This window comes from Macrosteles quadrilineatus, unplaced genomic scaffold (assembly GCF_028750875.1).
Source record: "Macrosteles quadrilineatus isolate MER2022 unplaced genomic scaffold, UCM_ALF_1.0 Scaffold_8__2_contigs__length_117827958, whole genome shotgun sequence".
In the NCBI taxonomy this organism is placed as follows: Eukaryota; Metazoa; Arthropoda; class Insecta; order Hemiptera; family Cicadellidae; genus Macrosteles; species Macrosteles quadrilineatus.
In genome coordinates, this window is record NW_026542601.1 from 46,686,852 (window position 1) to 46,714,326 (window position 27,475).

The window sequence follows — 27,475 nt, forward strand, 5'->3', positions numbered from 1 at the left end:
GGAGATTCGAACCCAGGACCTCACGATCGTAAGGCGGGTACTTTAACCACTACACCACCAACGCTGTTTAACCATATAAGAAGTAATATTTATTCTATGGTTTAACTGACGGCGTCGACACGATATTTCTGTTCCGCAATCCCAGTAATTGGCGCGGCAACCAACGATGCTTATACTTAAACATATGTTAAAACTATTTCTACGATCCCAGTAGCTGACCCCAACCCTTCACAACAATAATACTGGTAAACAGTTATTGAGGTAATTGAATTGGTGAGTTTTATGAATGTTCAATGCAAATAAGTCTTCTGAACGAATGATTCTTTTTTTAATAATGAAGAAAGAAGACAATGAAGAAAAATAGAGCAAAGCAAATTCTACATACAAGAGGTAATACACTACACTCCTGATTTTGTTTTACAAATACTCCTCCTAAAAGGCTGAAGCGATCTGCACCAAATTCAGCAAAATTATAGTAGCCAACCATGGAAAGGTATAAATCTGAAATAATACAAATCGGACCACAGGGGTTTTCTCTACCTGAATTTAAACTTTTGGAAATCATGGGCCTTATAGGTTAATTGGTTGCCAAGACGTTATTTGCAAGATAACATTAAAATAGTAAACAAGAGACGCAACATATGTGAATCATCTAAATAGCACAATACACATACCGTACAGAGAAAAAGGGAAGAACAATCTAAATTAATAATATTAATATTAATATCTAAATTATATCTAATTAATAATTATAATTGTAGCATAAAACATTTAAAATTAGGGATACTTCCCTGCCCCACCCTGTATATGGTAATATATAGTTTGCAAAACTACAATTTCGCATGTATGAAGTATCCAGTTTTCGGAACTTACGTGAAACGCTGGGACACTCTGCTTGATCACCCTGAAAATGTTATAGTTTGAATTAAATTGGTAATGGACATATAATAAAAGAAAACAATTCGTATTTAGTTAATACTCTGTAACGTTATTTGAAACATTTGGTATTCCATTATTATTTTAAAACTGAAAGAAATTGCACGTGCATAATTTTAAGTTAAGCTTAGTGACTTTTAGCTTAGTTCTTCTTTAACTTAGGCAGCGCCACCAGCGTTGCTATGCTGAGTGCAAGGAAACGCTGGTGGCGCTGCCTACGAATTGACAGGCAAAGCTCTCTCAAAACACTTGCTTTTTACCATGCGGTTGGCATTCTGGATTATAGTAGTATGTTTTCTGTGCTTTCAGCCACCAATTAACGTATTTAAAACAGCTAAAACCATCATAAATGGCGAAAAAAATCATTTTTAGCCCCTAGGGAGTAAAGATTAGCTCTTGTTACTCATTTGTAAATTTCAATTGTAAGCAGAATTGCATGTATCGAAAGTATGTTTCGATTGTATAATCGATTGTAGTTAACTGTTGCCTTAGTGTAAATAGTTTGACATATCGATAGTATAATGTACAATAACACAATCGTAATAGACAAATCTATTGAATCACTTTTTAAACAGATGCGTGTTACCGATACAGTACAACTACAATTGCAAACTAATTAGAAGTAGTTTTGCTAAAATAAATGAAAACTATTTAAGTTTTTTAACACAGTGTGTTCAAATAATGGCGCAATATGACGAAAAATATAGTTCAACACATGGGAAAAAAGGTTACCTCGTCTTCGCCTCGATCGTAAAACTTGAGGTCGAGTCGAAAAGAGTCACTTTGACCCTAGTGATGAAATATACTATTTTGGTACCTAATCTTATTTCCAAACGAGGCACATTGCGTACCAAAAGGAGCTACGTTCACTCCTAGTGATGAAATATACTATATGTAAGTGTGTACTTACCATGTACCATCGAGAGAGCAAGACGCTTGGATCTCGTTCGCCTTCTAGTTTAATGTCTTTATCTTTTTCACGTGGAATTGCATAGTAACACCAATATGAAGTGGGGGATGGTCTACTTCCAATAATGATGTCCCTGGAGCCTTCATCTTCGTCAGCAAGAAATATGTCATCTATTTTGTCGACCGATGCACAGTCCAAATCGATTTTAATTTCGTAACTGTTTATACTGAGGATAGCGTGTTTTCTTAACGTGTTTCCATAACAGCTCAGTCGAAAACGATTCGATCTTCCGTTGTAATATGTAGCTTTTACTCTACCGGTAGTTTTTACGTCCGATCTAGATATGTCTTTTACTGAAAAATATGTTAGATTAATGTATTTCAACTTAATGATCGAATACAAATAACAGATATGATTCTTAAATAACAGTGGAAAGTCCTATGTAAAGTACATTTAGTCAGTAAAAGAATGTTTGTCATAGCAGTATTGCAAAATTGCATCGTCAAAGCCTTTTCTGTTGAAGTGTATATTGGGGGGGGGGTGAGGCGGTTGAAATGCGTTTACGGGTATGTAAAGTGAGTGATTCAATGTATTCTCAGTAGTGCCGGAATCCCTTGCCGTCCCTGGGACGTCGACTACAGGCTAAAACCCCCCATCTCGTAGGAATCTAGCCTGGAACTATTTAGCACAATACTTTGAGCCTTTTGAACCCTGCCATTATTACTTTCCTTCTTGTTTATTTCCGAAGGCTAAGGCCGATCGATATCGATCTCCTTAGTCGGAAGTATAGCCTCGATGAACATTTACACAGTTTCAGGTGCCCTCTCCATGGAGCACAGCTCCAGCTAATATCGGGGGGGGGGGGGTGATGTCTAAGCCGATTTTCAAGATCAAATAGGCTCGGTGGACATGCCACCTATCACAAAAGAAGAAGGTCAGTTCGGCCGTGTCTGCAATGCTGAGACAGTACAGACAGTCTGAGCTAGTGGTTTTCCCTTATTCTGTGCAAAAAGGCCACGAAGTACCTGTGGCCCGACAAAAACTGGATCACAAAATGCCTAACCTCACGATGTTCCCGTTCCACCCATGTTAAGAGGCTGGGAATGAGCCTGGTGAGAGAGAGAGAGAGAGAGATCTTTATTAACAATCTTCAAGATTGTAATAGTGTCAGAGAATTACAGTATTACAGAATTACAGTAAATTAGTGGAATAAGTCTTTGGAATTGGGAAATTTCAGATTTTCTAATTTCAGCTGTTCCTCCACTCGATGAACTCGTTGATGCTGTAGAAAGGGTGATTCAGCAACCACTCGTTCAGCCTCGACTTGAGCAGCCTTGGACTTGTGTTCTTGACCTCAGTTGGCAACAGGTTGAAGTACTTAGCCCCATTGTATGAAGGCTTCATCTCGTACCGTTTGCTGTGATGGACAGGAAGGTTAAAATTTCCAGCATTTCGGGTGTTGTAGTGGTGTGTGTCTTCATTTTTGGGAAGGCCCTTCGAGCAAGCTAGTGAGATCACTTCCAATAAGTAAACGTTCACCACAGTAAGTATGTGCCACTGCTTAAAAGGTACTCGACAGCTCTCCTTTCAACTCAGGCCCGCCATTATCCTCAGTGCTATCTTCTGCAGGATCAGCACACGTTTGATGTTGGTGAGGGAGGTGCTACCCCAGAGCTGAATCCCATATCTCAGACGACTCTCAAAGAGGGCGTGGTATGAGATTTTAAGAGCTGCCACTGTGCTAACAGTCTTAATGCGCCGCAGAGCGAAGATTGCAGTACTCAGCCTCATGTAAAGTTCGTCCACGTGGTCAGTCCATGAGAGCCAGCTGTCCAAGATCAAGCCAAGATGTTTGGTTGTGTCACTGATCTGGATGCCCGGATACCCCATGATTTCGTTCTTCTTGTTGCCAAAATTCACCTGGTTGGTTTTTCCTTCATTGAAGATTAGGTCATTCATACTGCAGTATTCAGCCGCCAAGCTCAGCGCAATGTAGGATTTCACTTCCAGATTGTCTGTAGTTTTGTTTGAGGCAAGCGACACAGTATCATCAGCATACATGATTGCTCTGCTGTATGGGTTGATGTATGAAGGAAGGTCATAAGTAAACAGTATAAATATCACCGGGCCCAAAACAGAGCCTTGAGGTACGCCTCTTGTAACAGGAAGTAGTTGTGACCTGTATGTGGCAATTTTCCCATTCTCCTTTTGCCTAAGCTCGACAAGCTTATTAGTGATTACGGCCCACCAGATAGCTCTGAAACCATCTCTAGCAATGCCCTGAAAACCCAGTTCTCCGAGCTGGGTAAGAATAAGTTGGTGGCTGAGGCAGTCGAAGGCCTTGCTCAAATTGAGGTACAGACTAGTTAAATTCTCACCCTCTTCAAGTTTGTCCACGATCAGTTCAATCAGCTCGACTAAGGCTGTGATGGTAGATTTATTTTTTTTGGAAGCCATGTTGTCCACTAAGATTTATCTTGTTGTTTTCCAGGTGATTTATGATTCTCGTCAGAACGACCTTCTCAGTGATTTTTGAGAATTTAGACACCAAGGAGATAGGTCTAAAGTTCCCTAACGAATGCTTGCTCCCTTTCTTGTGTAATGGAATCACTTTTGACGTTTTCATCTTGCTTGGAAAGGTGCCCTGAGACATACTTAGATTGGCTATGTAAAGCAGCGGCGTTAGCAATTCCTGCCGGCAGTGTTTGACCATAACGGAGGAAAATTCATCCAGGCCTGATGAAGTCTTGTTGTTTAGTCTTCTGATGGTGTCGAGTAATTCCTGGTCAGATGTAGGCACCAACACTGTCATTGGAGATGTGACAACACGCTTGGCCTGTTTGCTGCGGGCTTTCATCTGGTCTTGAATGTTCTTTAGGGTCTCATCAGCAATTGTTGTGAAGTATGCATTGAAGCTGCCAGCAAGTTCAGTAGGATCTTCCACTTTTGCATAATTTATTACCAGATATGACAGGGTGTCAAGATCTCGTTGCTTGGTCTTTCTTTCGCTGTTGATCACATTCCAGATAGCCTTCGATTTTATTGAAGACTCGGAGATGAATTTAGCTGTCGCTTCTCGTCTCAGTGCTCTCAACTTAAGGTCATAGTCCTTCTTAACTTATTGGTTAATAGTTTGTCTTCCTCTTTTCCACTAAGGACGTAGCGGCTATGAGCTTTGATGAACTTTTCCTTCATTGATTTGACTTCATCATCGTAGACATGGGTTAAAGGGTTTCGCCTCTTTTCACGGAAAGCCTTTCGGGGACACGTGGCATCAAGAACTGAAGTGATAATCGTGATGAAACTATCATAAGCATCCTCTACGGTCCTGCTTTCTAGAACTGTCTTCCAGTCTTGATTTGATAATTGTAGCTTCATGTCGTCAAGATTTTGAGATTTAAGGGTTTGGCGAGTGTATGTGCAAGGCATATTGCGAGATGTGCGAGATGGTGGCCCAACGTCCCTAGTCTCGGCGTCCCACTCGCGTTGCCAGAGTTTGAAACTGCGGTCTCGTTCTTCTGTAGCTGCAATCTCTCTGCCCACTTCAGGTCTCCTGCGGTAGATCACCTGTCGCTCCTTTGAAAAATGGAAGTCGCTGATGGGAGCACTGCCAATCTCCATGACTGCAGGCTCAGAGACCGTGCGGTAGGTAAAAGCAACTTGCAAGGCCCCTCACAGCTAAACGTGGGAAATCCATTTACTGAAGACACGCCTCTCCAGCACATGGACTCTGGCTGGCCTCAGCACCGTACAAGAGCACTGATTAGACCACAGACATCTGTGGGTGATGTTTGTAGGAACAGGAACCGCCAGCGTTTGGCATTGGCATACTAATGGCAGCGAATCCTCTTCATGGTTAGGACCACGATCTCGGCCATTTCGACCACCATCTACAAGCTGTGGTCCTGCATCCATTCGTTGATATTGAGCATCTCTACACACGGGTTTTGACTCTGCCTCTTTGACGTTGGCGACTGCAAACCAAGCAGTGACGTCATCAGCGTAGCCAAAGAGGTAGGCATTTCAAGTCTTAGCTGACACTCGTAAGACACGTTCCAGAGATTGGGTCCCAGGATCGATCCCTGTGCAGCCCCAGAATTGATAGTTATCAAACGCTGAAATTCAGTGATGTGATAAAACAAGACATGGTCCGAAAGGTAGGACTTGAAGATTCGGGGGGTGTAGAGAGGAATGCAGAACGTATGCTCGAGCGCGCGCAGCATAACGGAGGAGTGAAACGCGTTCCTCACGTAAAGAGTGACGAGGTACTACCACCTCCGAACTCCGAATGGGTGGGCCTTCGCACTCTGCACTGCCTCATTTACCTCTGGGTGGCACCAATCAAGTGACCGAAAGGAAACCCATGCTTCTGCAGGAAAAATCACCCGCAGAGACGTTAGCCTCAGTCTGACACGAATTAGCTTCTCTATCACTTTGCCAGTGGTGTGACGCATAGACATTGAGAAAAAAGAAGAGGCCTTCTTCGGTGCACAATTCACCTTGGGAATCAAGACAAGGTAGGCCACGGGAAAACCACGCTGACGGAAAATGCTGTTTGCCAAGCATCGTTGAACATATCCAAATGTATGTTTGCAACGTAATTAACGATGAGCTTGAGGATTTCCGCAGGAATGCCATAAACCAGGTGCTCTACGACTACGATCTCTCAGTGATTGGACAGCGGAGGAAAGTTCCTCTTCTCGAAAGGCTGGGAACACGCCCAAATCCCCGAATTTCCTTTAACTGGAATAATTTCAAATTGTAAATACTGTAATACTTTTTATTGTTAAGAAATAAACATGCATCAAGAGTTGTGATCATATAATTTTTATTAATTTTTATTTAATACAGGGGATACTTCTAATCTAATGACATAGCCACACGACTATTAAGATATTTAAAAAGTGGCAAAAAATAATAATATAACCCTATGGGAACGAAGCATGAGGGAATGGCAAAAGAAGTTAAGAGAGTTACTGGTGAGTACAAGTTATTGGCTAAAGTAAGAATAATTTGAAAAACAAAAACAAATTTGATTAAATAAACTTACTTATTGCCAGACCTAACATAAAGAATATACTGCCGTACTGTAGATAATATTTGTTCGAACTTACATTTTATTGCACGGCATTCACTCTCCTGAAACACAGGTTTACATTAGATCGTCAAATGAAGTACACTCAGTTCTTAATAACGTAAAAACGTATTTTAAATTATCCACTTACTCCCTCTATACATAGTATATTATGGAAAAAGTATTATTTTGTCAACATTTTCGAGATTGAGTTGTAGGGGGATATATCCGTTTTGGGTCGGTCCCTCTGAACCCGAAAAAGTGGTTTTGGAAGTAGTGTGTGTGTGTGTTCTGGTGTGTGTGTATGTGTGTAGTGTCTGTATGGGTGAATGGGTGCAGAGCTACAAACCACACCTGTGGTACCCGATTTTGATTAAATTTTGTATGTAGGTAACAATCCGTAGTACCCTTGTTGGTCTTATACTTTTTTGCAATTTTTTCTTTTTATGGTGATTTTCATATCAAAACCCATTACAGTATATGCAGAACCAATTGCATTTTCAAACACAACTTACACGATTTTAATTCAAATGTAGTATGTTATATCGTCTTTTTAATTTCAAATAATACAGCGCAACCCCCATTAATGTAAAAGTTACTTATGAAAACTTTTGTGAATTCCTCCATAAAATGTCATTGTTAGCATATGTTTTATTTACATTTTATTTCTAACATGTGTTCAAATTATTATTTTGTTTACTTATTGAATTGTTATAAAAACTTACCTTCTATTTTCTTATACAAAATGTGAACTTTTATTACTAAAATTAGTGGAATCAACAATGGTGACGAGTAAAATGGTAAGTAGAAAAGAATTTGACTTATGTCTAAAGAAAAGGAAATTACTAGAACTACGCTTGATCAAACTCAAGGATGATTTACCAACATGTGAACATTCTCAAGATACATGCACTTACTACACAGATAAACTTTTAGCAATATGGGCTGAAATTGAGGTTACACAGTCAAATATTGAACTTCACACAAATTCAGTAGAAAGTGAATTAGAAATTCGATGGCAGTTAGAAGAAATATTTAGAGAGATACGGACATTCCTTGAAGCAGAAAAGAAAAAGTACGATACACATACAGCAATTTCTGCTTCTGCAACATGTCAAAATGTATCTAATATTCCTTTCCAGCCGTATACACCAGAGGAAAGTTTTCAAAACTTCACTCGACGCTTTGAAAACTACACAAAATTACGGGGAAACTTAAGTTCAAGAGTCAAAGTGGATTTATTTTTACAGGCAATCACCCCACAAATACATGAACAGCTATACGATCTTTGCATACCAGATGACCCACACAACAAGCCATATGAGGAATTGATTCACATGTTAATGGCTCAACTAGAACCAAAACCCAGTATTTGGGCACGTCAGCACAAATTTACGACACGTACCCAATTGTGTAATGAATCTGTACAAGCTTACGCTAATGCTCTTAGAAAGCTCAGTGTAGAATGTCAGTTTACTTGTACAAGTTGTAATGAATCTGTATCTGAAATTCTACTTCGAATGCAGTTTGTCAGGGGATTAAAAGACTCTGATATACGTCTTCAACTTCTTCAAGATAAACTATTGCAACCGTTTAAAGAAGTAGTCGAAAAGGCTGCTACATTGGAACTAGCGAAAAGTGAGAGCAGAATAGTAAAGACAAATGGAAATCAAGAGGAAGTACACCAAGTATCAAGCAAGAACAAACAGCCAGATAGGAAACCTTGTAAATCTAACAATATACAACTCTCTGAGTATCAAACTCGTTTGGAGAAACTGAGAAACAAATGCTATAGATGTGGTGATGATTCACATAGAGCACATCAATGCAAGTTCAAAAATGCAGAATGTAACTCTTGTAAACGTTTTGGTCACTTAGCAAGAGTATGTCTAAGAAAACCAAACAAAGAAGTAAAACAATCAGATGAAACCGCAGAAAATACAAGCGATGATGACACTCATGAAATTTACCAACTTCATTCAAAATCAAATGACAAGTTTATGCTCGAGGTAAAAGTGGAAGGACGACTCATGACAATGGAGTTAGATACAGGAGCGGCTCTCAGCATTGTATCCTATGATACATTTAAGCTTTTAAACTCTCCAAAAAGGATTTTCAAGACAAATGTTCAACTCAAGACATACACTGGGGAAATAATCAATCCAAGAGGAGTTGTTTTTGTAAATGTTCAGTATAAAGATCAAAGTTTTGTTGGAAAACTGTACATTGTTAACAAGTGTGTAGACTCTATATTCGGAAGAGAATGGATAAGAGAGATTCAACTTGATGCAGCTGACATACATTCATTAAATTCAAGTGAAAACGAAAACATCCAAGAACTAGATGATTTGATGATTCGATACGAAGACATTTTCAAAGAAGGCATTGGGAAAATACCAAAAGAAAAGGGTCATTTTAATGTAAAAGACGAAACCCAGCCAATTTTCATTAAACCTAGACACATGCCATAAGCATTAAAAGAAAAAGTAGAGAAGGAACTTGAAAGACTGGAGACTTTGGGTATAATCACACGTGTCGAATCATCCGATTGGGGCACACCCATTGTGCCGGTTGTCAAACCCAATGGTTCAGTCAGAATATGTGCTGACTACAAGGTGACTTTGAACAAAGTTATTAAAGACGAACATTACCCTATACCTCGGATTGATGATATCATGTCAATGATGCATTGTGGAAAGATATTTTGTACTCTTGATATCAGTAACGCATACTTGCACATGGAGATGGACGAAGACAGTGCCATCATGCAAACAATCAGTACTCACAAAGGGCTGTTTAAAGTGAACAGATTAATGTTTGGAGTAAAAGTGGCACCCTTGTTATGGCAAAGATTCATGGACAAAACATTACATAACTTAGAAGGCGTACAATGTTTCTTTGACGACGTAATTGTCCAAGGATCTAACAGGGAACAGCTTCTTCGTCGACTGGAACAGGTGTTTGAACGATTGAAGTTAAATGATTTGAGGTTAAATAGAGAGAAGTGTAAGTTTTTCCAGAACAAAATTGAGTACTTAGGTCATGTGATCGATAGCAAAGGACTACACAAGTCAGATGCTAAAATACAGAGCATTTTAAAATGTAAAAAACCAGAGAACGTAACTGAACTCCGAACTTTCCTAGGCCTTGCGAATTATTACAACAAATTCATAAAGCATTTGGCTACACTGCTACATCCTTTGAATCGGCTGCTACGAAAAGGAAACACTTTTACATGGAGCTCTGCTTGTGAACAGAGTTTTCTGAAGATTAAAGAAATTATTACAAGTGATGACGTGTTGGTACACTTTGATCCTAGCTTGCCACTGGTCTTAGCTACTGATGCTTCGCCGGTAGGTGTAGGAGCCGTTCTTTCGCACCGCTATAGGGATGGAACAGACAGGCCAATCGCCTTCGCCTCTCGATCTTTATCAAAATCAGAACAAAAATACTCTCAGATCGATAAGGAAGCCTTGGGAATATATTGGGGCCTGAAAAAGTTTTTCCCGTTTTGTTATGGCCGCAAATTTACTTTGATCACTGATCACAAACCGCTGGTGTCAATTTTTAATCCAGCAAAGACCTTACCAACAATCTCGGCAACACGGATATTCAACTATGCTCACTTTCTCTCCGGGTTCGACTATGACATAGAGTACAGGCAAACTGCTCATCATTGGAATGCAGACTATCTCTCTCGATTCCCTATCGAAGTTGTACAAGAACATTCTGTAGATGACCTCTCGAAGTACCACATAAATCAACTGGAAACACTCAATATCAACAGTACCGTGGTGGCTAAGGAAACTCTCAACGATGCTGTTTTGGGTCCAGTCCTACAGGCCTTGAAATCAGGACAATCTGTTGAACAATACGGATTTCACGATAACGAGCTGTCTATTCAAGATGATTGTGTACTGAAGGGCTGGAGAGTCATGATACCTCAATCTCTCAGACCTCATGTGCTTCGAGAACTACATGTAGCTCATTTAGGAGGAATAAAAATGAAGGCTTTAGCTCGCAGTTTTTGCTGGTGGAAAAGTATAGACAAGGATATTGAAGATATGGTAACTGAATGTCGACAATGCATTGAAAAATGCAACAACCCGAGGAAAACTATCCATCCATGGGAACAACCTTCTAATCCATGGGAGAGGGTGCACATTGATTTCTTAGGACCAACAGATGGCCAACAGTACCTGATATTAGTGGATGCCTTTAGTAAGTGGGTGGATGTGATACACACGAAAACAACTACAAGTACATGGACAGTCCAAGAATTACGGAAAATCTTCTCAACTTTTGGGTTTCCTCACATCCTAGTTTCAGATAATGGAAGACAGTTTGTTTCTCAAGAGTTCAAAAACTTCATGAATGAATGTGGGATTATTCACAGAACAACGGCACCATACCATCCAAACTCAAATGGCCAGGCTGAAAGGCACGTGCAGACTGTCAAGAAGGCGTTAAAATCCATGGAGGGAGAAAAGGGTACACTGCAAAATAAAATCCAAAGACTTCTAATGCAACTCAGGCAATCCCCGAATTCAACAGGTACATCAGCATATCACCTAATGTTTGGAAGGAGTGTACGAACAAACCTAGCAATAATTGTTCCAACATTAGAACCGAACAAATATCAGAAGAAGGGAGTCCAAGTCGGTATAAAAAGGAATTTCAAAGTTGGAGATAAAGTGCAAGCGCGGGAATATGTCAATGGTTCGTCCAAGTGGTATTCGGGCTATATAACTCAAAAGCAAGGACATGTAATGTACGTAGTTCAGCTGGAAGATGGACGAATAATAAGAAGACATGTTGACCAGCTGATTCTTCGTAAAGTGCCGCAGCACAGTAAATAGAGGAGGAGGTGTTAGCATATGTTTTATTTACATTTTATTTCTAACATGTGTTCAAATTATTATTTTGTTTACTTATTGAATTGTTATGTTTACTTACAGATTGTGGTTTAATAAAAACTTACCTTCTATTTTCTTATACAAAATGTGAACTTTTACTACTAAAATTAGTGGAATCAACAGCCATAGTTACCCCTACCGCTTAATCATGTAGGCTTGTTAACAAACTAATGAGAGAAAGTATTTGTCAGACTTCTGACACCATTTATTAGAAGAGAATAATGTTTTTAATTTTATTGAGGAAAAATATTTATAACACTTAGAATAAGAGCAACGCAAATATGCTTCCAATAGTTTGAACATTCTTGAATCACAAAGCATTTTTAAGTAGTGCTTATATTCATTATTAAAATATAGTTTTATTAGTTGTGTACATAACATAAATGTTGTTAAATTTCTTAGAGGAACTGAATGTCGTCTACAATGATGTAAAACGAGTAACGAGGAATTAGGATGTTAGGAATCAACGTCATAACACACGCATTAGGGGTTTCTTATGGTTATTTTTTATAAAACTTAGCGATATAAAAAATGATACCTATTACAATATGGACAGCAGTATACTACAAAAATAGCAGTTAGAATTGCATGTGCTAAAGATTTTACACCATGACATGCTTAGTGTGTTTACAATTCGAATCTATAATGTATTTTCTAATTTCTAACTAAGATCCTAAAAAAAATTCAAAATCCTAAACATTTGGCAATGGTTAATCATCACTAACTTAAATTAAAAAAACAATATCATTAAATTGTGTTATTCTTTATTTTAGTTTACTAGCTGTTGTACCCGTGCTTTGCAACGGGAAGAGGACACAAAATAGAAACATTTTAATCTTTACATCTGTTGCATGTTGCATATAATAGTTACACATCCGTCAACGCTTTTAGAAACAATATTCAACTTTTATATCCATAATAGAAACGTTAAAGTTATGACTTTTAAATCTGGTATGTAGTGGATACCACCATTTTGGTTTTGATTAATTTTAAATCTTGTGTTAGCTGATATAAGAAAAACTGACCAAATCTTCGAATAAAACTTTGACATACATGATTTACCTTCATGTCCCTTAGTTACGTATCTTTTAATTTATCATTGACATTTTAAATTTCAATTTTGAGGTTGCAAAAGTACCTCCTAATTATTAAATTTAAATGAACATTTTTATAATTTCACTCTTCTTTATATTAAATCACAAATCCTTCCATATTCAGTTTCTTCACTCACAATAAATCATTAGCAAAACTAAGAGTCAGCTGTTATAAACTTGAGAAATATTGCTGTGCCTTATTAATACAGTATTTTGAAATATTAAAGATACTATATCCATACGTACTATAGAAAATTTTAAACAAATAATTTAGCATTAAGGACAGCAGACAAAACTAATATGATTATCACAACATCAAGGACTAAAAAATGTAATAGCAAATACAGTATATGTTTCATTGCATCTCTGATTCTACTGTACAAAAATATCAACAAACAACTTAATATACAAACCAGTTCTTTTAATCAGTTCCATCGTCCATTGCCTTTACATTTTCACACTTACCATTAAGTAAACATAGTAACGGATATGTCATTTGATTTAGAAATAAAAGAACACTGTGTACTGCTTAGTTTTATGATATTTCCTTGGTTTAAAATTAATCAGTGGTGTGGCAAAACTCAAATAATAAATGTATCAAATAAAGTAAATGTGAACTGAAAGCTAGATAAAATAAGAGTATTTTGTATTACTATTGATAATAATTAAATATAGTTACACATATACAACAGATTTTAGAAAACAAAAATCAACGACGTACAATTTAGTTATTGATGATATTCTTTAGTTTGATTAAAGCATAGGTTTAGCAAAACACAATAACTCAATTTACCTAAATATACATTTAAAAACAATGTGATGTGCAAGTTATGTTAAGTTAATCCAACACATGTTAAGCAGTTATAATTTATTTAAAGTAGCCTCCAAATTCATACAAAACATCTATACATTGTAATTTTCATACTGTTTCCATGAAAACATATCAATAACATTATTTTCATAACTTAGACGCTTTAAAAAATCCAAAGCAGAGCCGGAGTTGATACAGCAACGGTTATAGAATCTTTTTTTTCTATAATCATTGACAATAGTTTTTGAATAAATAATCCACGATAAAAGGTTAGATTAAAATAAACCTACCTCATAGTTATGGAAAATATTATATTTAATTTCTTTGTATCAGCTGTCTGAAATTGTGAAATATGCAGTTTAGCAGTTCTTCTTGTTTACATTTAAATGTCAAAGCAAATGTATACAAACATTGTTAGTGTTCTAATCGCAGCCATGGAGACCAATCAATATTTACTTTTAAAATGTTCACCACAGTACATTTTAAGCCAAAGGGGCAAAGCCTACGGTCAGTATCAAAATGTGAATAATCCTATAAGGGTCCTTGGTATGGTAGCTATGTTTTCGTAAAATTTAAGCCCAGTTGGTTCAGTAGTTTTTGTACCTATTAGTAACACACATACAGACAGACACCATTAGATTTTTATATAATAGTATAGATTAAAACAATTTTTAAATTATTTTTTTATATATTCGCAAATAAAAAATAATAACTATTATTATTTATAGGTTTAAAAAAAATCTTGTAATTGCAGCGCTGGTTGAAATTTATAAAAAAAAAACACTAACATTTTACCTAAGCGATATCCTTTTACCATAGATAAAAGGAGTACAGACACAGATACCCCACGCAATGCTAAAATGTGTTAACAATTTTCGCCCAAAAACCGACTAGATCATAGGTGGCGCTAGTCTCGAAACCGAATACTAAGGACTAGTAAGCGCGGTTTCCATGTCGTGCAACTCAGTCGGTCGACCTGGGGCCCATTTCATAATAAACTACAAGTTACAAGTTACAACTTGTAACTTGTAATTTCCATTAGATTTGCATTGGGCGATCAGCTGATTTACTAATAATATTAGTTTGTACTTTATTATGAAATGGGCCCCTGGCCGACTCAGCCGGCTGGGAGAGATTCCCTCGCCTCGCACCCGCCACAGGCTATACGACGCTACTTACAGTACAGTATACGGTGCACGAACACTTCACTCTGCGGCCTAGAGCTTAAATGAAATTAGTTTTCTTCTCATAGCTAAATAATTTAGAAAAGTGTAGCCGTTGTGTGATAAACATGAGATTATTAAGTGAATTATTGTATGTTTGCAATTTATAATTTAACATTGAATATACTTTTGTAAACATGCAGAATAAGTAATTTACTATGTCACAAAAAATCAATACTATACTAACTGAAATACATAACAAGTTATAGAAAATCTTATCTGTACTATTTTACTAGGAATTAAGTGAATGGACTGTTTTATGTCATAACTCAAACTCAACTAACTCTATTTACCTTTCTACAAACATAGAATAACAAATAAACATATGATAATAATTAATAGAAATTAACAGGTGTTATGAAATAAACTGTTCTCACAACATCCTCCCTTTTAAGTTTGAAAGTTCTTCAACCAGCTTGGTTTGTGTATATTTCTCTTTGGACGGTTGTATGGTTCTGTTTGATGTGTATTTGCTGACAAATTTTGTTCACTGTTTTCCTCTCTTAAATAAGGGGCAAGTTTGAGGTGGAATCGATTTCTTCTCACATTCCTCTTATCAGTTTCAACAATGTATGAACGAGGGCTGTCCAGGATTTTCACAATTTTGCCATGTCTTCTAAGGTCCACAATCCAAACTGGGTCTCCTATATGAAGAGGATTGAGAGTGTGCACTTTGTGCCTTCTATCATAGTTGTGTTTGTACTTCTCACGATATGTTTCTTCTCTCCCTTTAAGATCCTTTAGATCTGGTTTTCCACAAAGCAAATGTCCTGTCTGAGGCAATGTGCTCCGTAATCGCCTGTTCATAAGAAGCTGAGAGGGACTGAACCCATTCCAGAGGGGTGTCGTTCGATAGGCTAGAAGCACCAAATAAGGGTCTTCCACATTTTTCTTTAGAATCATTTTGGCGATTTTCACTGCCGCTTCAGCCTCTCCATTGCTTTGGGAAAATTTTGGGCTACTTGTTATATGCTTGAAGCCATAAACTTTGGAAAATGTCTTGAAATCTGAATGTTCAAGGACTTGAAATTGAGACCCACAGTCAGACCTAATTTCTTCTGGAATGCCGTGTCGACAGAAAAAGGCTTTGCATCTCATTATTAAATCTCGTGATGTTAATAACTCTAATTCAGCTATCTCAAAATATCTGGAGTAATAATCTGTCACAGTCAAAAACCAAACCCCTTCAAGTTTGAACAAATCCATCGCAAGTGTTTTCCATGGCCTGTCAGGGAATTGTGTGGGAATCAATGGTTCATGACTGTTCCTTGAATGTTTAATACAAGTAGGGCATGATTTCACCATACTTTCAATGGCTGAAGAAATTCCTGGCCACCAGACTGACTCTTTTGCACGTAAACGACACTTGGTGATTCCAAAATGACCTTCATGTACTCTTTGAAGTGCCCAAGACTGCAGAGCTGGCGGAATTACAAGTCTTGAACCTCGTAGTATCATCTCATTATCAACACTTAGCTCATCCTTAACTGAATTATACGGTTTTAGGTCATCTCGTAATGATGTCTTAGAAGGCCAACCTTGGATGATTATTTTTTTCAGTTCACGTAAAGTCGGATCTTTATTTTGTTCCTCCAATACTTTAGCAACTATGCAGTCGTTTATATCGATGGACGACAAAACCATTTGAACAAACGCTTGAGTTTCTTCTTCTAACTCACGGTCATCAGTACCTGAAAATGGGAGAGGTGCTCTTGAAAGAGCATCAGGAACTAGAAGCTGCTTTCCAGGAATATAATTAATTGAAAAATCATATCTCATGAGACGCAATCGAATTCTTTGAATTCTTGGAGACAATTCATCAAGATGTTTGGATTTCAAAATTTGAAGTAGTGGTTTGTGATCTGTTTGTATTGTTATTCTCTTGCCAATAATAAATTCTTGAAACTTTTCACATGCCCAAGCAACAGCTGTAGCCTCCCTCTCGATGTTTGCATAGTTTTTTTCAGAAGGTAGAAGGCTTCGGGATGCAAATGATACTGGTCGTATGGAACCATCATCTTGAACTTGAGAAAGAGTTGATCCTAGTCCTTGAAGCGAGGCATCACAGGAGATAATTGTTTCCCGATTTACATCGTAAATGGCTAGGCAAGGAGAGTTAGTCAAAATGAGTTTTATTTCATCAAATGCCTTCGCCTGCTCAGGACCCCATATCCATGGAACGTTAGCTTGAAGTAGTGAATTCATTGGGGCCAAAATCTTAGCTTTGTCAGGAATAAACTTACCAAGAAAGTTTACCATCCCATTGAACCTTTGAAGTTCTTTTACGTTTTTTGGGCAGTCCATTTTGAGAATGGCGGAAACCTTTTCCTTATCAACAGAAATTCCATCGGATGAGAGGAAATACCCGAGGAATTTAATACTTGACTTCCCAAACTCAGTTTTGTCTTTGTTAAGTGTCATTCCTACATTTTTAAGCTTTTCAAGTACTTGCCGAACAACTGTATCATGTTCTTCTTTCGTTTTGCCCCAAATCAGAATATCGTCCATATGGACTGCGACATTTGACTGGTTGTCTAAGATTTTGTTCAGGCATTTCTGAAAATGTTCAGGTGCTGATGTGATTCCAAATGGAAGTTTGAGAAATTTAAAACGTCCAAAGGGGGTAAGGAAAGTAGTTAGATCCTGGGAATTTACATTTAAGGGGACTTGCCAAAAACCACTGTTTGCATCAAGTTTTGAAAACCATTTTGCTCCTGAGATTGAGCTGAGAGACGTTTCAATTTTGGGAATCGGATGATAAGACCGCTGGATGGGTTCATTCAACTTTGTTAAGTCAACACATATGCGGACATCTCCATTAGATTTAGGCACTACTACCATTGCTGAGCACCATTCAGTAGCATGCTCAACTGGTGTGATTACATTATTTTGTACCATACTTTCTAGTTCTTTTTTCACTTGACACATTAGGGGTAAAGGTCCTAGGAGTGGTTATTGCGTATGGCTTTGCACCATCCTTAAGTGCTATTGTGTAGGGATCAGGAATGACGCCCAGACCACTAAACATTTCATGGTATTCGGTAAAAAAGTCACTGTCTACCTTTGCAACTGAATTAACAAAAGTTAAAATTTTCAAGTCCTGTATTGCTGGACGACCAAGCAAGGGTGTTATGAGTCCCTTCACTACGTATACAATGTGATTTATTTTAACATCTCTGTATTGGATATTAGCTCTAACACAACCTACAGTTTCTAATTTTGTTCTACCAGCCCCAAACAACTCAACTAGAGTCGGCTGGATCCTACTTGGATCAACTATGCCAGGGGGAATTACTGTTACATCTGCCCCTGAATCTATTTTAAATGTTTGTGGTTTTCCCTCAAATACTAATTCTAGTTTCCAGGGCTTACATTTTGACCCATCCCCAAGTGTACCTATGAATACTTTATTATTTGAAGGTCCAAGTTCACTTACTTCATTTTCATCAGTTACTTCCTGTGCTTCTTTAGATCTGCAGACCTTCGAAAAGTGACCAATCTTTTTGCATAAGTTACATGTTGCGCTTTTTGCTGGACACGTGCTTCTTGGATGGGACGGTTTATAACCACACCAGATACATTGCGCTGGGTATTCTTGTTTCTTTTGACGAAACCTATATCCTTGATTTTGGTTTGAACTCGATGACGTAGTTGCTTCAATTTGAACTTTTTTCTCATCACATAAATCTGCCTTCTCTTTCTTTACGTTATCTGCATGTCTTATAACTGTAATGGCCTTGTCTAAATTCATCTCGGGATCTAGCAACAAGCGATCACTAAGTTTCTCATCATTTAAACCCAGTATTAGTACCATCAACACCATTTCATCATTAAGTGAACCCCAGTCACAGGTTCTAGCCAAGGAATGGAGACTTACTATAAACTCTTCAACTGTTTCATTAATTTTTTGTTGTCTCTTCAAAAACTTTGCTCTTTCAAAAATTAAGTTTCTCCGTGGAATAAAATGTTTGTCAAATAAATCTAAGACTTCTTCAAATGTTAGCGTTGATTCGGTTGCTAAATTAAAAGATGCAAAAATCCCATCAGCTTTCTCACCTAATGTAATAAGAGTGTTGATTTGTTTGTTCTCAGACTCTTCAGATAGCCCAGATGCTGACCGATATCTTTGAAATCTTGTTTTCCATCTTGGCCAATCTACTGGTACAAAGGAGAAACTAGCTGGAGGTTGAATAACTGAATGAGTGTTTGATACAATGATTGACTTCTTAGCTCCATTGTTGTATTCATTTTCTCTGCTTCTTTCATTTTCATTATCTTCATAGTCAGATTGTTTCCTTCTTGGATTTCTCTTCTGAGGCATAGCTCTAAACCGCTGCCACCATGTACTATTTTACTAGGAATTAAGTGAATGGACTGTTTTATGTCATAACTCAAACTCAACTAACTCTATTGACCTTTCTACAAACATAGAATAACAAATAAACATATGATAATAATTAATAGAAATTAACAGGTGTTATGAAATAAACTGTTCTCACAACATTATCTATATATGATTCAGTTTTAAAAATATTTGTACAACTAAATCTAGAGTTCTACTGGACCGATTGTATTAATTAATGGGTCGTTAGAAAGCTTAATTCAAGTATATTTACAAATAATTATGAAAGTTTGCTTTTATTATGATTTATGATGAAAAATCTTTAAAAAACATGTTTTCCATAAGAAAAACATTGAAAACGGTGTTTTTCACACTTTTTATTTGGGTGAGACTTTCGGCTGCCTTTTTTGAGTGTTTCCAGAAGTGTATGGTATCAATTTGTAGGAAATTTTATTCTCTTTCAGAAAATAACCTCCAACTTTAGTCGATTTCATTACCGTTAAAAAGCTATTTGCAATAATTTATTTTTGTAAAAAAATACAACCGACTTCAAACGCTCTAAAAAAAATGAAATAATTTAAATAAAGTAAACTTTTGTATTAGGCAAGCTCACGTATTTCAAGTCGGCGCGGCTCTATGATGATTTTTGATACAAAATTGAAAGAGGGTGTCCATATTGCAGGTGACTTTCTATAACTAAAGGTGTTAATCTGCATGTCTTTTTGATAGTTATGCGTTAAGTGTTATTTTTATTACCGTAATCAGAGATCGGCATTATAGTGGTATTAACGAGTATCTTTAAAAAGATTATAACGCATTTAAATGTTTCTAACTTGGAAAAGTAACGTTTTAATGCTAAACTAGCTTCTTTTCCCTATCATAATATCAAACTAAATTATTTTCCTATTCATATAGAACATTTGTGTGTGTTATTTTCATAATGCATTTATTCCGAAGTAAACATAAAATACAAGAAAATATTTCCTTTAATATATAAACAAAACAGTTCAGTATGTTTTTTTATATATTTATGTTATTCATCTACAATTTATTGATTTTCAAAATACACACACGATATTTAATTTCAATCATATTTGCAGTTTGAGCCGCGCCGACTTGAAATACGCGAGCTTGCCTAATACAAAAGTTTACTTTATTTAAATTATTTCATTCTTTTTAGAGCGTTTGAAGTCGGTTGTATTTTTTTACAAAAATAAATTATTGCATGATTTTTAGTGACTGTATAATTTTTTATATATTAATTACTTGACGTTTTTTGATAAGCAAAACTGTTTGAAACAATCAAAAGTTCCACAGAACAATCATCATTTTAAAACTGCTTGAGTCACCTGTTCAGGTTACATAATCAATGGGTATAAAAATAAACATTTTTAGATATTCCTTAAGAAAGAAAGAGTTGTCCATTACATTAGGCCTAATGAAAAACTAACTGTCTTTTCTAGATACATTGAAATGTAAGACATCATCGTTTCCTGCAATCGGTGTACTTCTACATTATAAAAAGAAATACAGTAATGTCTCAAGCCTTTTGGAACAATATGAAAGTTATTCCTCAGCTACCAGCACTAAAAATCTCTCAAAAGTGGAAAATTGATCGTTAACACATATAGTACCTTTGGAAAATATTATATGAAAGATTATGGTTCAGCTAAAAGTGGTGTAAGCCATGTAGGTGGTTTTGTTTGATCAAGATATAGCCTAGTCGAAATTGCAAATCATCTTCCTCTAGGACTTTCCGAAGCAAGCATAAAAGTGATATGATATAGTAACTGGGTAATGAATATCAATAAACATTCCACATCTGCAAATGCATGTTTAGTAATTAAAATATTTAACACTTTTAAGACAATTGACGATTATGCACTGTCACACTTCTTAGGTCGTGTAAGGAATAATTGCATTTAATTTATATTTAGACCTGTTTTACGAATGCTTTGGTTTTCACAATACACCTTTATTTGTCAATATCATACAGCTATTCACTGAAACATATATGTTTTTGTAAGTCAGAATATTCAATACTAAAAATAGAATTACTGTATACACAAATCAGGTCAAACGTTAAAATACATTTTTTATAGTAACCAAAACAAAATGCATTTTTCTCAATGATTTTCATTTAGGCTCCATGGCAAAAAATAGTTTATTGATCAATATGAAGCAACTGTTTCATGAAGGATTGTCTGGAGCTTCATTTAAATGGTTTCAACTAACAGCTGTAGGAATGTTATTATTATTTATTGCCTTCTCTGCACAAATGTAAACAATCTGCACAAATGTAAACAAAATAAATGTTGAATATTTAAGGTTTTCAGAATTTTTCACCAAAACAAATATTATACTTAAACATAATATATAAGGTACCGAATAGAAACTCTCCTGGTTATTTTGGTGGTGGAACCACACTGATCGGTAAAAGAATCACAGAGAAATTGGTGAACATACATAGAAAAAAAAAACATCGCCACAAACAAATTGAGAACCTCCTCCTTTTGTTGGTAGTGGGGAAGTCGGTTAAAAAAATAAGCAAACTTCGAATTTATAGTTATGAGAAAATACTGAGTTAGGGATATTATTGTTAAACTTTACAACTAAATCTAGGCTTCTACTAGACCAATTTTGTTAATTAATGGGTCATTGGAAAGCCCAACTCATGTAGATTTGCGAATAATTATGAAAGTGTGATTTTATTCAATCTTTGTGTTAAAAAAGTAAAAATAGCATAAATACATTCAAAACTGCTTTTTTCAAGTTTATGTTTTCAAGTTTCTATTTGTAGCTACATAACCAATGGGTGTTATGTACACCCAAACCAGAATCTTTTGGCTGCCTTTATTAAGCATTTTCAAGAAATGCATAGTAATTATTTGTAGTAAAGTTTATTCTCTTTAGTATATCACACCCACTTTGGTTGATTTCCCCTTCATTTAAAAGTTATTGGCAATAATCTAAGTGATATCCTAATTTATGGTGGTGAGAAAATACTGAATTAGATATATTTTTGAACTTTGTACAACTTAATCTAGACTTCTACCGGACCGATTTTGTTACTTAATGGGTCGTTGGAAAGACTATCAGAATATCTCTATTCTCTATCAGAATATCACCTTCAACTTATGGTGGATTTCCTAACCATTTCAATGTCATTTGCAAAAACGTTAAGCAACCTCCAAATTTATAATGGTGAGAAAATACTTAACTAAAGATTTTGTTGTTAAACTTTGTACAATTAGATCTACAGTTCTACTGAACCGATTTTATTAATCAATAGGTCATTGGAAAGCCTAATTCGTTTAGATTAACTACGTGAACCCCGTCTAAGTCTGACAGTTGCTGTTGAGGCTGCAATCAAGACCGTTTGACTATCGATGATAAATAACTCCATAAAAAAGGTTGTTCTTGATTTAGCAGTGTGCTTTAGATACGTCCGATCTTAATAATCAATAATTCAAATAGAAGCTGGTATTTCACTGAAGGTTCTTAGGTGAAAACAAATAGAATAACTTTATTAGAATTGAGTAAATATATCTAAAACTAAATTCCATATCCAAGATATAATTAAATTTATGTTTTCTGATTGAGAGATACAGTATATTAACTTCCCTGATTAAAACTATCAATATCTCAATTGATAGCCATTGAAGTATTTTTAAGACCAAGTTATATAAAGTAATTTAAATAAATTTTGATTTACGTATCATTGGTTGATAAGTACTAAAACTATTATAATTATTGTTGATTCGTGATTCAGCAGTGTGCTTTAAGTAGGATTATTAAGATCGGAATCTTAATAATCAATATATCAAAGGAAAGCTGGCATTATTTCACTAAAAGTTTTTAGACCAAAACATACAGGGTAATGCAATTAGAACTGCTAGAATACAGCTTTAATTAAAGTAAAAAAAAATCAAATTTATTATTTTTGACCACCACCGCACTGCTGTACACTTTCTTCTTCAGTTCTCTCATTTAGTAATTGAAACATCGACATGGAGAGAACGACTACGACAGTTCGTAGTAACAGAAAGTGCAAGAATTCGTATAAGAAGAAAAAGGACATACGAATTTTCAGATTTCCTAAACACCTCTCTCTTAAAAATGTCGAGTTTTATTATTTAAAATAAAAACTCAGTTAATAATATGAAAGTACAAAATTTTAATGGAATTAAATATGTTAAAGGTTTCACGTTGTTTACTTTGTTGTTTGTAAATAGACCTACTGCAGTTTAATAGTTACTAGAGGTCGTCCAGTGGTCGAAACTCGACCAAAAATATGTAATGTACAGACTCTCTATTTTCACCCCACACTGTAAATAAAACATGTGATTGGAGTTTCTTCCATTTGTTTTGATTTTCTGTTTATATTTAGTTGTTATTTCGTCACCAGCATGGCAACAGATTTAATTTTTTCAAAATTTTAAACTCATTTTTTGTGCTTATTTTTGAGCCTTGTTTAATTTATAAAGGTATTCTGCACATCTACAGGAAAATATCTTTCCAAGTGTATGCGTAGATTTTCCCTGCGATGTACACGAGCTGAGCAAAAAGGTTTTAAAGAAACACGCTTGCCTATTAATATATTTGTGCAACCAGTGAGAAAAGTGAGCAATTGACTCACTCGAGAGAAATCCTGAGAGAAAAACGAGCCGTAGGCGAGTGAGAAATGGTTTCTCGAGTGAGGCAATTGTACTTTGAACTCGAGTTGCACATTATACTTTTCCTACAGTTACCATAAAACAAATAAATTGGTGAAGAAACATAACCTATTTTTACACAGAAGTGAACTTTTAATATAACATTTAACGTGAAGTGACAAATACAACAGTACAACAGCTGACCAGCTGATTTACAGCCAGTGCTGCCAACGTATTTCGCGCGCATACGACGTTGTCTGCATGTTACGCGCTCACTATTTCGTGCCTTCACGTTGCAAATCTGGATTGAGACAAAGTAATTCACTGATGAGCGAATTGGCCACTTTGATTTCTCAAATCAGTGAGAGAACATGTACATTGTTAGGTAACTGTAGGAAAAAATTATTGCGTGTTCAATTCTTAGTTATTTTACTTGTCATTATGTTTTTAGTATTTTTACGTCATTAATTTTACAATTATTTTCTTTGTTGATATTATATTAATTATAACAAATATCCTGTAAATAAGTAATAGGCAAGCATGTTTCTTTAAAACCTTTTTTCTCAGCTCGTGTGCATCGTGGGGTAAATCTACGCATACCGTTAGAAAGCTATTTTCCTGTAGGTGTGCAGAATCCCTTTATAAATTAAAATAGGCTCAAAAATAAGCACAAAAAATGAATTTGAAATTTTAAAAAATTAACATGGGTCTTATGGGTCACCATAGCAGATGACAAAATAACAACACAATATAAACAGAAAGTCAAAACAAATGGAAGACATTCCAATCACATGTTTTATTTACAGTGTGGGATGAAAATAGAGAAGTTTGTACAATACATACTTTTGGTCGATTTTTCGACCACGGGGCGTGCTCTCGTACTTATTTAATACGCAAGCAGGATTTTTGTGACAATTACTCCTCCGAAACTACTGAACCGATTGACATGTTTTTGGTGTCATTGTAAAGAGCGTAACGTGAAGTTGTGCAGGAAACTTTCTTTTTAGGTAAATAATTAGAGAGTGAGGCCCTGGGGCCCTTTAAAGTTTCCTATTTATCCATAAGATTAACATGGGAAACAAAATTTGTTATGAAACTCCAGCTGTTGTCAGAAATTAAAAGTGAAATATTTATTTATGGTATCCATGGTAACAAAGAACAAACCCACAAAATTTAAAAATGTAAACAATCAGAACTAACTGTCAAATTAATTTTGATTTCAAAATTCCACACAGCTGGTCCAAATATATTAAATACTGCATGATTATTAGAACAGGAACTGTATGGATCATAAACATAAATAAAATATGCCACTCGCCCGAATGTAAACATTTAACATTGATTAAATGGAACTACTGTCAAACTATATGTTAATGTCATTAGTATGGGATTCTTTCAGTTACGTCATTTGTTGACCGAGTCTGTCCAATATTTTTTAGCTGCTATTTTACATTTACAACAATATTTTACAGGAAATAATTGCTAGATAAACTCATGGATATAAGTAATAATTCAGATTCTACAATCATTGCTGTTGTTATTAAAACTGTGCATCCGCAGCAAACCAATATTTCCATTTACCTGGCTTAATTTCTACAAACATATTCCCTGAAAATGGTCATTGTTTCCTACATAAATAACAATAAGTTAATTTTAATATGAGTACCTAGGTTTGCTGCTACAGGGAAGGTAGGTGTGTTTTTGTTGAAATGTGGACAGCTTAGTATGATTGTTATTGGTTTGCAAATTCTAATTGCTCGAATTCGAGCAACATGTACACTAGTCTATATAATTAATACGCTACATGAAACTTTGTCGGTTGAACTCCTCCGCCATTTCTTAACCGATTTTATCCATTGACGTCTCTTAGCGTGTCGCGTAGATTTGCAAACTGGCCTTACATTTTTGAAAAAAATCCCTTGGGCTCTGCCCCAGTGGCTTTGAAAGTTCCCACGTTATCCTTATGAAGAACATAATTGTTTACATTTTGATCAGCTGTATAATTTAATTGCTGTTATTTATTTTTAAATTCAATGAAACGCATTGCTTATTTACTATTTGAGTTTGTATAAACATAACCCCCAAGACGGATCGTGTTAATATATGGTTGTATCTTAAATTTGTGTATTTATCGTTTTTTTGTGTCGCTATGACGGATCGTGTTAGCATTATTGTAACTTAAATTTGTGCATTTATCGTTGTTTTCTTTAGCTATAATTTGTAAAATTGTTGTTTTTTTTCTTTTAAATGGCTCCGACATGACGACAACGAAACATAGAGTCGGCACCTGACCCTGGACAATCTCAACTATAAGTTACAAATGCGCCCTAACAGTACCCCAAAACGACTTTTCGTTCTCAATTGGCCCTCTATCAATGACCTGTGTTGCCTGTACAGCGAGGCATTTTGAGAAGGAGAAAACCGGCAGGAATGATTTAGGTTTATCAATAATGAAGACAAAAATGGTCTGAGCTACACACCGGTAATCTTTAGTTGACTCTTTTAAATTAATGGTAAGTATGACTGTTATTCGTTTTAAAATAACTCCTGTAATACTTTGCAATTGCTCGAATTCGAGCAACATGTATACTAGTACAAATTAAGCTGTTTCAATGCGTGTACAGATTCTAGGTTATTTTTATGTAAATACTGGCTGCCGTACCCGTGCCTCGCAACGGAGATGTCACTTTAGATCTGTCTACTTCTTTTAATCTATGCTTTTACTATGGTCTAACAGATCACATTTCAACCTCCAACAGTTTATATCCACTTCAGCACGAATAGGATTGTAAGTTAATACAAAACTTAACTAAGTTATGTGTATCTTTTCTTCCCAAAAAAACTAAAATAATTGAGTTTTATTTACCTCAATCCATTTCACATTCTCTGCGGGTTTGTCATAGAATGCCGGTACGATGTCGTTGGATCGCACACCCAAATGGACTTTGTAGACACACCAAGGATGTTCCAGTTTCAAACGTCTGCCGTTTTGAGGGGACACCGGTAAGGTTGCCCCTACCATCATCAGATTCACGTCTCGATGTTCGAAAAGAAAAATGGAATTCACATCCTTAGAATACGAACAATCTAATCCTTTAATAGATATTATAAATCGGGTTTTTTGCTTTATGACCAATATATGTTCCTTTCCTTCACTTTTATAGCAATATATATTATAGCCATTTTGCTCACTGATGTATCTGGCGACTAGTTTATCTTTCTGTACTGCTAACTTGTTTTCTTCTACGTATATATCAGCAGCTGAAACAGCATGATAACCGTTAGGTACTGAAAAAGAGTCAACAATCGGTGTTAAGTCTCAAAGATTGTAAGACTGTTTTTTGTTCGAAGTGGAAATAGAGTTAACGTAATGCAAATATTACACACATACATAACAAGAAGCATCCTTATATACAGGGTGTCCATAAAAAACGTTTCAGAACTTTGGGAATGAATCCTCATACAAAAAGGAAGAAAAAAGTTCATGTGAAGGTATGTCCGAAAATGCATATTT

General features: G+C 35.9%; 1 protein-coding gene across 2 annotated transcripts in view; it reads right to left on the bottom strand.

Moving 5' to 3' along the window:
* The window catches only part of LOC129000855 (uncharacterized), a 253,328-nt gene that overhangs the window by 52,345 nt on the left and 173,508 nt on the right, over positions 1-27,475 (bottom strand). For both annotated transcript variants that reach the window (XM_054427905.1, XM_054427904.1), the window contains 4 exons: positions 26,828-27,222; positions 6,961-6,985; positions 1,847-2,199; positions 874-904 (listed from right to left, as the gene is read on the bottom strand). In XM_054427905.1, coding sequence (XP_054283880.1) covers positions 874-904; positions 1,847-2,199; positions 6,961-6,985; positions 26,828-27,222 — 804 coding nt within the window. The remainder of the gene's footprint in view (positions 1-873; positions 905-1,846; positions 2,200-6,960; positions 6,986-26,827; positions 27,223-27,475) is intronic.